Genomic DNA, 18,532 nt, shown 5'->3' on the forward strand with positions numbered 1-18,532 from the left:
CCCAAGATCCCTCTGATCCTCTACACTGCCAAGAGTCTTACCATTAATACCATATTCTGCCATCATATTTGACCTACCTGAATGAACCACCTCACTCTTATCTGGGTTGAACTCGATCTGCCACTTCACAGCTCAGTTTTGCATCCTAAAGATGTCCCGCTGTAACTTCTGACAGCCCTCCACACTATCCACAACACCTCCAACCTTTGTGTCATCAATAAATTTACTAACCCATCCCTCCACTTCCTCATCCAGGTCATTTATAAACATCACGAAGAGAAGGGGTCCCAGAACAGATCTCTGAGGCACACGACTGGTCACCAACCTCCATGCAGAATATGACCCAACTACAACCACTCTTTGCCTTCTCTGGGCAAGCCAGTTCTGGATCCACAAAGCAAGGTCCCCTTGGATCCCACGCCTCCGTACTTTCTCAATAAGCCTTGCATGGGGTACCTTAACAAATGCCTTGCTGAAATCCATATACACTACATCTACTGCTCTACCTTCATCAATGTGTTTAGTCACATCCTCAAAAAATTCAATCAGGCTTGTAAGACACGACCTGCCTTTGACAAAGCCATGCTAATTATATTATGCCTCTCCAAATGTTCATAAATACTGCCTCTCTGGACCTTCTCCATCAACTTACCAACAACTGAAGTAAGAATCACTGGTCTATAATTTCCGACTATCTCTACTCCCTTTCTTGAATAAAGGAACAACATCTGCAACCCTCCAGCCCTCCGGAACCCCTCCCATCACCATTGATGATGCAAAGATCATTGCCAGAGGATCAGCAACCCCCTCCCTCGCCTCCCACAGTAGCGCCAGCCCCGGTGACGTATCCAACTTGATACTTTCAAAAAGCTCCAGCACATCCACTTATCTGTTTATTCCTCTATTAATCAAAACATTGACACATACAAAGAAATGTGTTGTTTGTGTCATATCATCTCAGTGAAGATTGTGCTGAACAGCCTGCAAGTGTCACCACGTTTGCAACAGCAATATAATATGCCCAGTACTTAGTAACCCAAAACACAAGTCTTTGGAATGTGGGAGGAAACAAGAAACTCATGTGGCCACAGACAAACTCCTTACAGGCAGCGACAAGAATTGAACCCTGAATGGAGATTGCTGGCACTATATTAACTTTATGCTAACCACTATTCTAAGTGCAGGATTTGAAAGACAGACACTAATATAGGCCATGGTGTTGTTTGGCAACAAAGGGATTGTGTCAGAAAGAATTAGACAAGAAATCCACCGGCCATGGAAACAAAGTACTGACCTTTGGAACAAGTCAGGCCAGAACATTGATAAAGATATCCAGATGACAAGGGAGAGCTTGAAATATGAAGTCACATTGCTTATGCAAACAATATTTGTCACAGTTCTAGACAATTAGTATTAGAGTCCCATTCAAGACCAGCCTGCAAGAAAGTCAATAAATAAAGAAAGTCTCAATCTAAGAGGAACCAGAGCAAGTAATTAGTAAACTATAAAATGTACTTTTGAAACGAATGGAGTTAGGTGTTTCCTGGATTTTGAAACTAATAGATAAGATCAGAAAGGGAAAAGAGCATGGCAGATAGGAAGAGGAAGAGAGGGGGAGAGAGAGAGAGGGAGAGTGGGAGAGGGGGAGGGGGGTACGTATACAAACCCCATTTCCAGAAAAGTTGGGATATTTTCCAAAATGCAATAAAAACAAAAATCTGTGATATGTTGATTCACGTGAACCTTTATTTAACTGACAAAAGTACAAAGAAAAGATTTTCAATAGTTTTACTCACCAACTTAATTGGATTTTGTAAACATACACAAATTTAGAATTTGATGGCTGCAACACACACAACAAGAGTTGGGACAGAGGCATGTTTACCATTGTGTTACATCACCTTTCCTTTTAATAACACTTTTTAATCGTTTTGGAACTGAGGATACTAATTGTAGTAGATTTGCAATTGAAAATTTTGTCCATTCTTGCTTGATATAAGACTTCAGCTGCTCAACAGTCCGTGGTCTCCGTTGTCTGATTCTCCTCTTCATGTTGCGCCATACATTTTCAATAGGAAACAGATCTGGACTGGCAGCAGGCCAGTCAAGAACACACACTCTGTGTCTACAAAGCCACGCTGTTGTAGCCCGTGCAGAATATGGTCTGGCATTGTCCTGCTGAAATAAGCATGGACATCCCAGGAAGAGACGTCACATTGATGGCAACATATGTCTCTCTAAAATCCTAATATACACCTCAGAGTCAATGGTATCTTCATATACATGCAACTCACCCATGCCATGGGCACTGATGCACCCCCATACCATCACAGATGCTGGCTTTTGCACCTTTCACTGAAAACAATCTGGATGGTCGTTTTCATCTTTGGCATGGAGAACTCGACACCCATTTTTTCCGAAAACTAGCTGAAATGTGGACTCATCTGACCACAGCACACGGTTCCACAGTCTTTCGGTCCATCTGAGATGAGCTCGGGCCAGAGAACTCATCGGCGGTTCTACATAGAGTTGATGTATGGCTTCCTCCTTGCGTAATACAGTTTCAAGTTGCATTTCTGGATGCAGCGACGGACTGTGTCGAGTGACAATGGTTTTCCGAAGTACTCCCGTGCCCAGGTGGCTATAATTGTCACAGTAGCATGACGGTTTCTTAGGCAGTGCCGCCTGAGGGCTCGAAGATCACACGTATTCAACAGTGGTTTCCGACCTTGCCCTTTAGGCACTGAGATATCTCTGAATTCTCTGAATCTTTTCACAATATTATATACTGTAGATGTTGAAAGACCTAAATTCTCTGCAATCTTGCGTTCAGAAATGTTCCTTTTGAAATGACTAACAATTTTCCCACGAATTTTGGCACAAAGGGGTGAGCCACGACCCATCCTTGCTTGCAAAGAATGAGCCTTTGATGGACGCTACTTTTATACCCAGTCATGATACCTCACCTGCTACCAATTAGCCTGCTTAATGTGGAGTCTTCCAAACTGGTGTTACTTGAATATTCTGTGCACTTTTCAATCTTATTTTAACTCTGTCCCAACTTTTGTTGAGTGTGTTGCAGCCATCAAATTCTAAATTTGTGTATATTTAGAAAATACAATTAAGTTGGTCAGTAAAACTATTGAAAATCTTTTCTTTGTACTTTTGTCAATTAAATAAAGGTTCAGGTGAATTAACATATCACAGATTTTTGTTTTTATTGCATTTTGAAAAATATCCCAACTTTTCTGGAAATGGGGTTTGTATATCGGTTGGTTGGTCGTCAGGTTTCCGAGTAACAGAACTAAGTGTTGTTTCATGGTGCAGAATGTTCATTAGTTCATAAACCTACAGTGTTTACAACTTCCATATCTACCAGAATCAGCAGTGGCTGTTGCCAACCTGAACAAGTCTCTTGAATGAAGTTCAAACTGAGAAACCCTATAGGTATGGTGGAGATTAGCAGAGTGTTTTCATATGTTGAGATGTGATTATCAGTGACAAAGCCAATATTTCTTGCCCAGTGCTAACTGTCCTTGAGAATTTGGGGTTGAGCTGTCTTCCTGGACTCCTGCAATGATATTGTACTTGTTATGAAGCCATTTTGGAGTTATCGTGCCTTGGGTCTAGAGTTACCTGAGTAAATTTCTTGACAGATATTAAAGAGCCAAACGAGTTTTAAGACAATTAGTGAGGCTAATTTAGATTCTAACTAACATTTAATTAACTGATTTTCATTTCCCAGGGAGCTCTGGTGGGACTTGAACACTCATCTCAAAGTTGTTGGTTCTGGCCTCTAGATTACCTGAATTTAATCACTACACCAGTATCATTCTTCAATCAAAAACTTGACCAAAAAGGTAGACTTTAAGGAGGGGTGAAGGTGCAGCGAGATTTAGGAAGGAAATTCCAGAGCTTAGGATGATAGATGATAAGATCATAAAATTACAAGGTGATTAAAGGTATTGACCTAACAGGGGAAAGTCACAGTGGTCAGGCCTCTGGCACTGAGTCTGGCTCTGATACTCAGAAGGGAAGGGGTGAAAAGAGGCTCGCTGGGGTGATAAGGGATTCGTTAGTTAGTGGAATAGACAAAAGGTTCTGTGGACAAGTACAAGAACAAGATTCCTGAATGATATGTTGCCTCCCAGGTGCCAGGGTCTGGGATCAAGTCCTCAGCATTCTTAAGTAGGATGGTGAACAGCCTGAAGTCAAGGTCCATGCAGGAACCAATGAGATAGTAAGGACATGTGACGAGGTTCTGCATAGGGAGTTCAGGGAGTTAGTGCTAAGCTAAAGGGCAGGACCTCCAGGGTTATGATGTCAGGATTGCTAGTGAGGCCAGAACTAGGAAGATTATACAGTTTAATACATGGCTAAGGAGTTGGTGTAGGACTTTTTGGGTCATTGGGCTCCCCTCCAGGGAAGGTGGGACCTGTACAGGCAAGACGGTTTCCACCGTGGGGGACTAATAACCTAGTGGGAAGGTTTGCTAATGCTGCAGGATGGGGTTAAACTAGAGTTGCAGGAGGATGGGAACCAGAGTGCCAGAACAATTCATGGAGAGGTTGTGGAGGCAGATGTTGGTAAGACCTCAGACCAAGTTAAGAATCAAAAGGTTGAGCATGGTGCAACTAGTGTCCTAAGCTACCAATATTTCAATACAAGAAGTATCATAGGAAAGGCAGATAAGGTAGCTGGTTTACAAACAGAAGCAATGTGCAGTGAGGAGAGGCTGTTGATGGGGCAAAATTGCAGTCAGCAGGATGTGTTGCAATGTAAAAGGTGGACAAATTTGAAAAGGGTGAATACAGGACTGAAAGTGTTATATTTAAATGTGCACAGTATATGGAATACGGTAGATGAACTTGTAGCACATTTGCAGATTGGCAGGTATGACGTAGATATCACTGAATTATAGCTGAAAGAAGATTACAGCTGGGAGCTTAATGTCAAAGGACAGGCAGGAGGACAGAGGGGGTGGCATTGTGCTTTGATAAAAAATTAAGTCAATTCATTAGAAAGAGGTGTTGTGGGGTCAGAAAGTGTTGAATTATTGTGGATAGAGCTAAGGAACTCCAAGGATAAAAAGACCCTGATGGCAGTTGTATATAGACTACAAATGCAGTCTACAAATTACAATGGGAGACAGAAAATGCATTCCAAAAGGGCAATGTTACAATAGTCATGGGGGATTTCAATATGTAGGTAGATTGGGAAAATCAATTTGGTGCTGGATTCCAGGAGGGGGGACTTCTAGCATGCCTACGAGATGGCTTTTTAGAGCAGCTCGTGGTTGAGCCCACTAGGGGATAAATTATTCTGGATTGGGTGTTGTGAAACAAACTGGAATTGTTTAGAGAGCTTAATATTAAAAAACCCTTAGGAGAAAGTGATAATATGATTGAATTCATCCTAAAATTTGATAAGAAGAAGCTAAAGTCTGACGTATGACTATTACTGATGAGTAAAGGGAATTCCAAAGGCATTAGAGGGGAGTTGGCCTGATTGGAAAGGAATACTGACAGGGTTAATGGCAGAGCAGCAATGGATGAAATTTCTGTAAGCAATTCAAAAGGCACATAATATATACATCCAAAAGAGAAAGTAGTATTCTAAAGGCAAGATGACACAACTATGGCTAACAAGAGAAGTCAAAGCCAACATAAAAGCCAAAGACATAATAGAGCAAAAATTAGTGCGAAGTCAGAAGACTGGGAAGCTTTTAAAAACCAACAGAAGGCAACTAAAAAGTCATTAAGAAGGTGCAGATGGAATACAATAGTAAGCTAGCCAGTAATATTAAAGAAGATACCAAAAGTTTCTTCAGGTACATAAAGTGTAACAGAGAGGAGAGAGTGGATATGGACTGCTGAAAAATGATGCTGGAGAGGTAGTGAAGGGGGACAAGGAAATGGTGGACAAATTGATCAAGCACTTTGCAACAGTCTTCACTGTGGAAGACACTAGCATTATGGTGGAAGTTTGAAAGTGTCAGGGCTCATGAAGTGTGCAAAGTTACCATTACTAGAGAGAAGGTTCTTGGGAAACTGAAAGGCCTGAAGGTAGATAAGTCACCTGGACCAGATGGTGTACACCCCAGAGTTCTGAAAGAGGTGGCTGAAGAGATGCTGGAGGCATTAGTAATGATCTTTTAAGAATTATTAGATTCTGGAATGGTTTTGGAAGACTGAAATTTTCAAATTTTATTCCACTCGTCAACGAGGAAGAGAGGCAGAAGAAAGGAAACTATAGGCCAGTTAGTCTGATCTCAGTGGCTGGGATGTTGGAGTTGATTATTAAGGATGAGCCTCAGGGTACTTGGAGGCACATGATAAAATAGGCCATAGTCAGCATGGTTTCCTAAAAGGAAAATCTTGCCTGACAAATCATTTGGAATTCTTTGAATAAATAACAAGCAGGATAGACAAAGGAGATTTGGTTGATGTTGTGTACTAGATTTTCAGAAGGCCTTTGACAAGGTACCACACGAGGCTGTTTAATAGTAAATGAGGCTGTATTATAGTAAAGATTTTAGCATGGATAAAGCAGTGGCTGATTAGCAGGAGGCAAAGAATGGGAATAAAGGAAGCCTTTTCTGATTGGAGGCTACCCAGACTGAATATGAGGTGTTGCTTCTCCACTCTGAGAATGGCCTCACCGTGACACATGTTGGAATGGGAATGAGAATAGGAATTAAAATGGCTCCACACCAGGAAATTCTGCTATTGGCGGATGGAGGAGAGATACTCGACAAAGTGGTCCCCCAATTTATGATAGTTCTCACTAATGTGGAGGAGGACGTATCAGGAGCATCGGACACAATACACAACCCAACAAATTCGTACATGAAGTGTTGCCTTTCCTGGAAGGACTGTTTGGGGCCCTGAATGGAGGTGAGGGAGGAGGTGAATGGCCAATTATAGCACTTTGGCCACCTGCAGGGATAAGTGCCAGGAAGAACCTTAGTAGGGAGGGATTAAAGGACAAGGAAATCACAGACCCCTGCAGAAACTGGGAAGTGGGCAGAGGAGGTAAAGATGAGCTTGGTGGCCTTTTGAGATGGCTGAAGCTGTGTTAAATGATGTGTTGGATGTCCGGAAAAGGAAAGCCAGAACCTGAGAACAGATATGGGGGAGATGAAGGAATTGAGAAAAGAGAACAGCACTTTTACAGGAGACAGGATGGGAAGAGGTATAGTCAAAATAGCTGTGGGAATCGGTAGTTTTATAACAGCTGTCAGTAAACAGTCTGTCTCCACAGATGGAGACAGAGAGATCAATAGAGGGGAGGGAGGTGTCAGGTATGAACCAATTGAATTTAAGGGCAGGGTGGAGGGTGGAGGGTGGAGGCAAAGTTGATGAAATTGATGCGCTTAACATGGGTGTATGAAGCAGCACCAATGCAGTTATCAACGTAGCAAAGGAACAGTTGGAAAGCATTATCAGGGAAGGACTTGAACATGGACTGCTCTTTGTAGCAAACAAAAAGGGAGACATAGCTGGAGCCCATGGCTACCCCTCAAGTCTGGAGAAGATGGGAGGGGCTAAAGGAGAAATCTTGTTTCTTAACTGGGGCTCAGCACTGGTCAGTGAGCGATTGGGTGAGATCTGAAATGGATAGTGAATGGGCAGCAGAACCCTGGGTGATGTCAAGATTGGGTCTGAAAAAGCACCAGATGAATCTCATGGAAAAATTAATATCGGAGAGGTTCAGATGGAAGAGAAGAGGGAAAGGACTCTGGTTGACTGAAGTACCTCAACAGGTAGGTGGAGAAAGGAACTGCTACATATTTCATTATGGAAGGGTACTAGTGTTAAATATAAAACATTGAACAGTCCAGCACAGAACAGACCCTTCAGCCCACAATGTTGTGCTGATCATTTAACATACTGCCCAACATTTAAACGAGCCCTTCCCTCCCACATAGCCCACCATTTTTCTATCATTCAGGTGCCTATATCTTATCTAAGAGGTCGACTCTACAACCTATGGACTCACTTTCAACTTATTAACTTATTAAGTTTATATTTGCAAGGATTATCATCCTTTGCATCATGGTTGTTTGTCAGTCTTTGTATGTAATTTCTCACTGATTCTATTGTATGTCTTTCTTCCACTGAGAACGCTTACAAAAAATGAATCATATGCACACTTTGATAATAAATTTACTTTGAACCTTGAAATTAAATGGTCCTTTAAAAAGTATTCACCTCACCCCCAAAAGTTTTCATGTTTTATTGTTTTACAACACTGAGTCACAGAGGATTTAAATTGCCTTTTTTTGACCACGGAAAAAGACTCTTTCATGTCAAAGTGAAAACAGATCCCTACAAGGTGATCTCAAAATAATTACAAATATAAAACACAAAAAAATTGATTGCATAAGTATTCGCCCCCTTCAGGTCTGTGTGGATATGTCTCTATCAGCTTTGCACATCTGGACATGGCAATTTTTCCCTATTCTTCTTTACAAAACTGCTCAAGCAGGGGAGGTGTGTTTTTGATGATGCACGGTATTTGGCTTATGCCAAACATAGCATCTTTCCTGATGGCCAAAAAGCTCAATTTTAGTTTCATCAGACCATAGAACCATCTTCTAGCTGACTTCAGAGTCTCTCACATGCCTTTTGGTAAACTCGAGCTGAGATTTCATGTGAGTTTTTTCAACAGAGGCTTTCTCTTTGTCGCTCTCCCATAAAACTGTGACTGGTGAAGCACCCTGGCAACAGTTGTTGTATGTGCAGTCTCTCCCAACTCAGCCACTGAAGCTTGTAACTCCTCCAGAGCTGTCATAGGTCTTTTGGTGGCCTCCCTCACTAGTCCCCTTTCATGGTCACTCAGTATTTGAGGACAACCTGTTCTAGGCAGATTTACAGCTGTGCCATATTCTTTCAATTTCTTGATGATTGACTTAACTGTACTCCAAGGGATATTCAGTGATGGAAACTTCCTTGTATCCATCTCCTGGTGTGTGCTTTTCAATAACCTTTTTGCGGAGTTGCTTGGTGTGTTCTTTTGTCTTCATAGTGTTGATTTTGCCAGGATACTAACTCACCAGCAGTTGGACCTTCAAGATACATTTCAAGGTGTATTTTGACTACAACCAATTGAAACTCCTTGACTGCACACAGGTCTCCAAAAACAGATCTCCATTTAACCAATTATGTGATTCCCAAAACCAATTGGCTGCACCAGTGATGATTTGGTGTGTCATATTAAAGGGGGCAAATACTTATGCAATCAATTACTTTGTGTTTTATATTTGTAATTAATTTAGATCACTTTGTAGAGATCAGTTTTCATTTTGACACGAAAGAGTCTTTTGCTGTTGATCAGTGTCCAAAAAGCCAAATTAAATCCACTGTGATTCAGTGTTGTAAAACAATGAAACATGAAAACTTCCAAGGGGGGGTGAATACTTTTTATAGGCACTGTACTATATCTACCTCTACCACCACCCCTCATACCACCATGTTCCATGCATTTACCACTCTCTGCATAAAAAGCTTCCTCAGGTATTCCCTCTATGCTTTCCTCCAATCACCATAAAAGTATCACACATCAAAGTTGCTGGTGAACGCAGCAGGCCAAGCAGCATCTGTAGGAAGAGGTGCAGTCGACGTTTCAGGCCGAGGCTCTTCGTCAGGACTAACTGAAGAGGAGTCCGTAGATGTAGGATCTTGCGATCTTTGCCTAACATGACAAAGTCAAAAAAACGGCGATTGCAGGCGTGAATCCGACGGAGGATGAAATAACGGGTAGGACCATTACAGACGGTGAAGAAAGTGCCCCGAAGGTGTGGAAGGGTCTGGGATAGGGACACCAAGTACCTCCTCATGGCGGAGAGAGTCGCCTTCAGAGCTTGACGGGAGAAGCGGCGAGAGGCAGAGTCAATAAAATGTGAGTACCTGGGATCCTCAGAAGGTCCAAATTGAGAAGCTTGGAAACGAATCCTAAAGCCAACTGGAGTAAGTTGGCGACGGAGGCACGTTCCAAAAAAGGATATATGCCTGTGATAGCGAGTCTGAGTCAAAGTGTGGTCGAAAAGTTGAAGAGCCGAAGAAATTACAGATGGGGAGCAGTGAGAGATGGTTTCACTGAACTCCCGTCGAAGAGAGGATCTAAACTTCTTCGGTGTAGGCATCACCAGAAGAGGCTTCGCAGTAGTGAATTTAAACGCAAACAACAGGAATTCTGCAGATGCTGGAAATTCAAGCAACACACATCAAAGTTGCTGGTGAACGCAGCAGGCCAAGCAGCATCTGTAGGAAGAGGTGCAGTCCTTCAGTTAGTCCTGACGAAGGGTCTCGGCCAGAAACGTCGACTGCACCTCTTCCCTCAGATGCTGCTTGGCCTGCTGCGTTCACCAGCAACTTTGATGTGTGTTGCTTGAATTTCCAGCATCTGCAGAATTCCTGTTGTTTACCATAAAAGTATGTCCACTTGAACTAACCATTGTCACCTTGGTAAAAAAAGGCACTGGCTATCCACTCCAACTATGCCTCTCATAGACACAACAGCTTCTGCAGGTGTAGATAATCTTAAGTAACTCAAAAAGTGCTGGAGGAACTCAGCAACGTTGATTGTTTATTCCCCTCCATAGATGCTGCCTAATTTACAGAGTTCCTCCAGCATTTTGTGCCTGTTCCTATCTATGCCTCTTATCACCTTATACAACTCTATCAAGCTGCCTGTCAGCCTCCTTCACCCTGGACAGAAAAGCCGTAACTTGTTCAACCTTTAAGAAGGTTCACCAACATAACTCACTGGAGTTCAGAAGAATGAGAAGGGATCTCATTGAAACCAATCAAATATTGAAAGGACTAGAAAGAGTGGACATGGAGAGGATGTTTCCTATAGACGAGGATTCTAAAGTCAGAGGGCACAGAAGGACATCCTTTCAGAACAGAGATGAAAAGAAATTTCTTTTGCCACAGGGTGGTAAATCTGTGGAATTCATTGCCACAGACGATTGTGGAGACCAAGCAATTCAGTAATTTAAGGTGGAGGTTGACAGACTCTTGATTAGTCAGGGCATCAAGGTTGTGGGGAGGAGGCAGGAGAATGTGGTTGAGAGGGATAATAAATTAGCCATGATGGAATTATGGAGTAGACGTGATGGGTGGAATGGCCTAACGTCTTCTGGTTTTATGGACTGAGGTGATCCTTGGGGAGACCAACCGTGTGAAAAGCCCTGACCCTCAGGGTGATGCTCTCTTACCCAGTGTCTGCGATGTCGATGTCTTCAGGGCCTGCTCACCAAATTTCGCAACCGCAGCAAAGTATGCATTTGCCGCCCCAGTCAATGCTGCAAGAGGATGACAATATTAAATTAATGGTTGTGGAAAAGGGGGTACACCACCGGTGGGGGGGGGGGGGGGGGGGTCCCTTCTCTCTTAGGCAGTCTCTCGGGAGCGAGGTTGACCTGCTTCTACACAATGTCCAGGGGCTCTGAGGTGCCTCAAAAGGTTCATGGAACTGCAAGCTCTGCCTCTGATGGGTTGGCTATTGGGTGACGAGCAATTAGCTCAGGAGATATAAATTTATTCTACAACCTATGGACATACGGCTAATGACTCTTTACAAATCATTTTATCTGTGTTATTTTTGTCTTTGTTGAACATTGATGGCAGCACCATCATGGCTCTAGCCTCCCCAGCATCAAAGACACCTTCAAAGACAATGCTTCCAAAAGCCGGAATCCATCATTAAAGACACCCTTTTCTCATCACCACCATCAAGGAGCAGGTACAGCAGCCTGAAGACACACACTCAACATATTAGGAACAGCTCCGACCCCTCCACCATCAGATTTCTGAATCATTTAAGAACCCATAACACCACCTCACTAATTTTGCTCTTTTGCACTATATATTTCCAATATATATTTCTTATTGTAATTTGTACTACAAACCCCATTTCCAGAAAAGTTGGGATATTTTCCAAAATGCAATAAAAACAAAAACCTGTGATATGTTAATTCACGTGAACCTGTAGCGGTGTGCTACACACAGCGCTAGAATAACCACATGGAGTCGGTGAGTTAGAGTTGCGATGAAAGAGATTTATTCAAACTCCGCGGCCTGCTTTAAAGCCTTCCCGTTCCCGCCCTCCCTGGGGTGGGACTGCTGTGGGGAATGCATATTCCCAGACCCTTTCCGCGTGCGGGATTTTCCCCCTGCTGGTGAAGATGGCCTGGCGCCCGTTCTGGAGCCGGCCCTCTGTCTGCACGCGCTGTTTTGTGAGCCGGTTCATGTGTGCTAGAAAGTGGGTCGCCACATAACCCCCCCACCCAGAACCGGCGATACCTCCCCCAATGTCCACAATCTGGATCGGCCTCTGTTTGGGAGGTCTGCCCCTGCGCCACGGTGCCTGAGCCTGGACCGGCTGTGCCAAGTCCACATGGGCCAGTTTGAGTCGGTCCACCGTGAAAACCTCCTCTCTCCCCCCAATGTCCAGCACGAACGTGGACCCATTGTTCCTGATCACCTTAAACGGCCCCTCGTAGGGCCGCTGTAGCGGTGCCCAGTGTCCACCCCGTCGTACAAAAAGAAACTTACAGTTCTGCAGGTCTTTGGGTACGCAGGTCGGGCTCTGTCCGTGCTGTGAAGTGGGTATGGGGGCCAGGTTACCGAGCCTCTCACATAGTCTGTCCAGGACTGCTGCGGGTTCTTCCTCTTGCCCCCTTGGGGCTGGTATGAACTCTCCTGGGACGACCAGGGGCGCGCCGTTCACCAACTCGGCCGACGAGGTGTGCAGATCCTCTTTGGGCGCCGTGCAGATTCCGAGCAGGACCCAGGGAAGTTCGTCCACCCAGTTAGGCCCCTGCAGGCGGGCCATGAGAGCCGACTTCAGGTGACGGTGGAAACGCTCCACTAGTCCATTCGACTGTGGGTGGTAGGCAGTTGTGTGGTGTAGCTGCGATCCTAAAAGGCTGGCCATAGCTGACCACAGGCTGGGGGTGAACTGGGCGCCCCTGTCGGAGGTAATGTGGGTCAGTACCCCGAAGCGGACTACCCAGGTTGCGATCAGTGCTCGGGCGCAGGATTCGGAGATGGTGTGGGTGAGCGGGACTGCCTCTGGCCATCTGGTGAAGCGGTCTATCATAGTTAGGAGGTACCGCGCTCCTCGCGACACTGACAGGGGCCCCACGATATCCACATGAATGTGGTCAAACTTCTGGCGGGTGGGTTCCAACTGCTGCGGCGGAGCCTTGGTGTGCCGCTGCACCTTGGCCGTTTGGCACTGCATGCACGTTTTGGCCCATTCACTGAATTGTTTACGAAGCCCATGCCACATGAACCTGTTGGAGACCAGCCGGACGGTTGTCCTGACGGAGGGGTGCGCTAAGTTGTGAATGGACTCGAAAACCCGCCGGCGCCAGGCTGCCGGGACGACGGGGTGGAGTTGGCCAGTAGCTACATCACATAGTAGGATCCTCTCACCTGGGCCTACGGGGAGGTCTTGGAGCTGAAAACTGGAGACTGCAGTCCTGTAACTGGGGATCTCAGCATCTGCCTGCTGTGCCTCTGCCCCCTGGGACAGGACCTGTATGGTAGGTCTGGATAGTGCGTCCGCCACGACGTTGTCCTTTCCAGAGACATGCCGGATGTCCGTTGTGTACTCGGAGATGTAGGACAGATGTCGCTGCTGGTGGGACAACCAGGGGTCGGACACCTTCATGAACGCAAAGGTAAGCGGTTTGTGGTCTGTGAACACGGTGAAGGGCCTACCTTCTAAGAAGTACCCGAAATGCCGGATTGCCAGGTATAGTGCCAATAGCTGCCGGTCGAAAGCACTGTATTTGAGTTCAGGTGGTCGTAGCTGGTTGCTGAAGAACGCCAGGGGTTGCCAGCGACCCTCGATGAGTTGTTCCAGCACTCCACTGACTGCTGTGTTGGATGCGTCCACCGTGAGGGCAGTAGGAACGTCCGTTCTGGGGTGCACTAGCATCGCGGCGTTTTCCAAGGCTTCTTTGGTTTTAACGAAAGCGGCTGCGGCCTCTTCGTCCCAAGTAATGTCCTTGCCCTTACCCGACATTAAAATGAACAGGGGGCGCATGGTTCGGGCTGCTGAGGGCAGGAAACGGTGGTAGAAATTCACCATACCCACGAATTCCTGCAGGCCTTTGATTGTGTTGGGTCGGGGGAAGTTGCGGACTGCGTCTACCTTGGCGGGCAGCGGGGTTTAGTAATCCTGTGGCCCAGGAAGTCGATGGTATCGAGTCCAAACTGGCATTTGGCTGGGTTGATTGTAAGGCCGAATTCGCTCAGGCGAGAGTACAGCTGGCGGAGGTGGGACAGATGCTCCTGCCGACTACTGCTGGCTATGAGGATGTCGTCCAAATAGATGAATGCAAAGTCCAGGTCGCGTCCCACCGTGTCCATTAGCCGCTGGAAAGTCTGTGCGGCATTCTTTAGACCAAACGACATTCGGAGGAATTCGAAAAGTCCGAACGGGGTGATAAGTGCTGTTTTGGGGATGTCGTCCGGATGTACCGGGATTTGATGGTATCCCCGGACGAGGTCTACCTTGGAAAAGATCCTTGCGCCGTGTAGGTTTGCTGCGAAGTCTTGAATGTGTGGCACAGGGTAGCGGTCTGGCGTTGTAGCCTCGTTCAGTCTGCGGTAGTCACCACATGGTCTCCAGCCCCCCGTTGCCTTGGGCACCATGTGCAGGGGGGAGGCCCATGGGCTGTCGGACTGTCGTATGATCCCCAATTCCTCCATCTTCTTGAACTCCTCCTTCACCAGTCGGAGCTTGTCCGGGAGAAGTCTTTGAGCACAGTCATGGAGGGGTGGTCCTTGGGTCGGGATGTGGTGCTGTACTCCGTGTCTGGGCATGGCTGCCATGAACTGCGGTGTCAGTACTGATGGGAAATCCGCCAGGACCCTGGTGAATTTGTCCTCGGACAGCGTGATGGAGTTCAGGTGTGGGGCTGGCAACTTTGCTTCACCCAGGGAGAACGTTTGAAAAGTCTTGGCGTGGACTAGTCGCTTCCCTTGCAGGTCGACCAGCAGGCTGTGGGCTCGTAGAAAATCCGCCCCCAGGAGTGGTTGGGCCACGGCGGCCAGTGTGAAGTCCCACGTGAACCGGCTGGAGCTGAACTGTAGTCGCACTGTGCGGGTGCCGTAGGTTCATATTGTGCTGCCATTTGCGGCCCTCAGGGTGGGTCCCGGTTCTCTGTTGCGGGTGTCGTAACTCGTTGGAGGTAAGACGCTGATCTCCGCTCCGGTGTCGACCAAAAAGCGGCATCCCGACTGCTTGTCCCAGACGTATAGGAGGCTGTCCTAATGGCCAGCCGCCATAGCCATCAGCGGCGGCTAGCCCTGGCGTTTCCCAGAAATTTGCAGGGTGGTCTGCAGCAGCGGGCCTCTGTGCCCCACCGCTGGTGGTAGAAGCACCATTGTTCATTGGGCTCCTCACTCCCGTCGCCGGGTTTTGTAGGCACTGCTGCCGGGTCTGGTCTGGTCTGTCGTTGGGCACACAGCTTGGTGATCTGTGCGACGGATGCCCCTCTCTCTTTCCTGGCATTCCACAGCACATCTGCCTGGGCCGCCACCTCCCGGGGGTTGCTGAAATCTGCGTCGGACAGCAGCAGGCATATGTCCTCAGGCAGTTGCTCTAGGAACGCCTGCTCAAACATGAGGCAGGGTTTGTGTCCTTCCGCCAGGGCCAGCACCTCGTTCGTTAGTGCTGACGGCGGCCTGTCTCCCAAACCATCCAGGTGCATTAAGCGGTGTGCTCATTCGCGCCGTGAGAGTCCGAAAGTTCTTATGAGCAGGGCTTTGAACGCTGTGTATTTGCTGTTCTCCGGGGGTGACTGTATAAACTCCTCAACTTGTGCAGCAGTCTCTTGGTCGAGGGAGCTCAGCACGTAGTAGTAACTAGTGGACTCCGAGGTTATCTGCCAAATGTGGAATTGAGCGTCTGCTTGTTCGAACCACAGACAGGGTCTCAGCGGCCAAAAGCTTGGCAGTTTTAACAAAACTGCATGAACAGATGCGGCGTCAGTCATCTCTGGTCCAAATATCGTTTGGGCCGTTGGGGTCACCAATTGTAGCGGTGTGCTATACACAGCGCTAGAATAACTACACGGAGTCGGTGAGTTAGAGTTGCGATGAAAGAGATTTATTCAAACTCCGCGGCCTGCTTTAAAGCCTTCCTGTTCCCGCCCTCCCTGGGGCGGGACTGCCGTGGGGAATGCATATTCCCAGACCCTTTCCGCGCGCGGGATTTTCCCCCTGCTGGTGAAGATGGCCTGGCGCCCTTTCTGGGGCCGGCCCTCTGCCTGCGCGCGCTGTTTTGTGAGCCGGTTCGTGTGTGCTAGAAAATGGGTCGCCACAAACCTTTATTTAACTGACAAAAGTACAAAGAAAAGATTTTCAATAGTTTTACTCACCAACTTAATTGGATTTTGTAAACATACATAAACTTAGAATCTGATGGCTGCAACACACTCAACAGAAGTTGGAACAGAGGCATGTTTATCATTGTGTTACATTACCTTTCCTTTCAATAACACTTTTTAAATATTTTGGAACTGAGGACACCAATTGTAGTAGATTTGCAACTGGAAATTTTGTCCATTCTTGCTTGATATAAGACTTCAGCTGCTCAACAGTCCGTGATCTCCATTGTCTGATTCTCCTCTTCATGACACACCATACATTTTCAATAGGAGATAGATCTGGACTGGCAGCAGGCCCGTCAAGCACACGCATACTGTGTCTACAAAGCCACACTGCTGTAGCCCGTGAAGAATGTGGTCTGGCATTGTCCTGCTGAAATGAGCATGGACGTCCCGGGAAGAGACGTCACCTTGATGGCAACATATGTCTCTCTAAAATCCTAATATACGCCTCAGAGTCAATGGTACCTTCACATACATGAAACTCACCCATGCCGTGGGCACTGATGTACCCCCATACCATCACAGATGCTGGCTTTTGCACCTTTCGCTGATAACAATCTGGAGGGTCGTTTTCATCTTTGGCATGGAGAACTCGACACCCATTTTTTCTGAAAACTAGCTGAAATGTGGACTCATCTGACCACAGCACACGGTTCTACAGTCTTTCAGTCCATCTGAGATGAGCTCGGGCCCAGAGAACTCGCCGGCGTTTCTGCATAGAGTTGATGTATGGCTTCCTCCTTGCGTAATACAATTTCAAGTTGCATTTCTGGATGCAGCGACGGACTGTGTTGAGTGACAATGGCTTTCCAAAGTACTCCCGAGCCCAGGTGGCTATAATTGTCACAGTAGCATGACAGTTTCTTAGGTAGTGCCACCTGAGGGCTCGAAGATCACGCGTATTCAACAGTGGTTTCCGAACTTGCCTTTATGCACTGAGATGTCTCTGAATTCTCTGAATCTTTTCACAATATTATGGACTGTAGATGTTGAAAGACCTAAATTCTCTGCAATCTTGCGTTCAGGAATGTTCCTTTTGAAATGACTAACAATTCTCTCATGAATTTTGGCACAAAGGGGTGAGCCACGACCCATCCTTGCTTGCAAAGAATGAGCCTTTGATGGACGCTACTTTTATACCCAGTCATGATACCTCACCTGCTACCAATTAGCCTGCTTAATGTGGAGTCTTCCAAACTGGTGTTACTTGAATAGTCTGTGCACTTTTCAATCTTATTTTAACTCTGTCCCAACTTTTGTTGAGTGTGCTGCAGCCATCAAATTCTAAATTTGTGGATATTTACAAAATACAATTAAGTTGGTCAGTAAAACTATTGAAAATCTTTTCTTTGTACTTTTGTCAGTTAAATAAAGGTTCACGTGAATTAACATATCACAGATTTTTGTTTTTATTGCATTTTGGAAAATATCCCAACTTTTCTGGAAATGGGGTTTGTATATGTATTGCACTGATCCGCTGCCATAAAACATATTTCACAACACATATCATTGAAACAAATCTGATTCTGATTGTTTGTCGGTCTTTGTTTAGGACATGCCATGGTATCATAGCAGTTAGTGTACCACTTTACAGCACCAGCTGTTAGATCAGAGTTCAATTCCTGTCGTTTCCTCTGGGTGCTCTGGTTTCCTCTCACATTCCAAAGACATACGGTTAGGGTTAGTGGGCCAACAACATCTCTGTGATGTGGTGACGTAGCAGTTAGTGTAACACTATTACTCAGGCAACCGTGGCTCAGACTTTGTTTTTTTTTGTAGGGATGGTTTTTAGGACAGAAAGGGGAGTTAAGGATCAGGAGTCAGGATAGGGTTTGGGGCAGTGATGAGAGGGAGGTAGGGGTATGATCATGGTTTGATGACAGGATGTAGAAGAGTTAGAGGTCAGGACTCTGCTCTGCGCTCCATGTTTGAAAGACAGCAGTGTGAATGGGTGATGTCCAGTGTTGAGACCTCCACTCCATGCTCTAGACATGGGATGGATGATGTCTGAAGTCCAGGCCTCAGCACCATAATCAAATGCCAACGATGTGGTCATGGTGGGTCCCAGGGTTGTTGTGTTCATTATTGAGCACACTAAGATGCCAGCATGCAGGA

The 18,532-nt window shown here is 46.1% G+C and overlaps 1 protein-coding gene across 2 annotated transcripts in view; it reads right to left on the reverse strand.

The window, feature by feature from the left end:
* Positions 1-18,532, reverse strand: part of LOC140205027 (BAR/IMD domain-containing adapter protein 2-like 2) — a 300,466-nt gene that overhangs the window by 249,123 nt on the left and 32,811 nt on the right. Inside the window, exon 4 of one of the 2 annotated variants that reach the window (XM_072272100.1) lies at positions 11,225-11,311. The exons of the other annotated variant lie outside the window; for it this stretch is intronic. Within the exon in view, the coding sequence (XP_072128201.1) occupies positions 11,225-11,311 (87 nt within the window). The remainder of the gene's footprint in view (positions 1-11,224; positions 11,312-18,532) is intronic. 2 annotated transcript variants of the gene reach the window in all.

This window comes from Mobula birostris, chromosome 11 (assembly GCF_030028105.1).
Source record: "Mobula birostris isolate sMobBir1 chromosome 11, sMobBir1.hap1, whole genome shotgun sequence".
NCBI lineage: Eukaryota > Metazoa > Chordata > Chondrichthyes > Myliobatiformes > Myliobatidae > Mobula > Mobula birostris.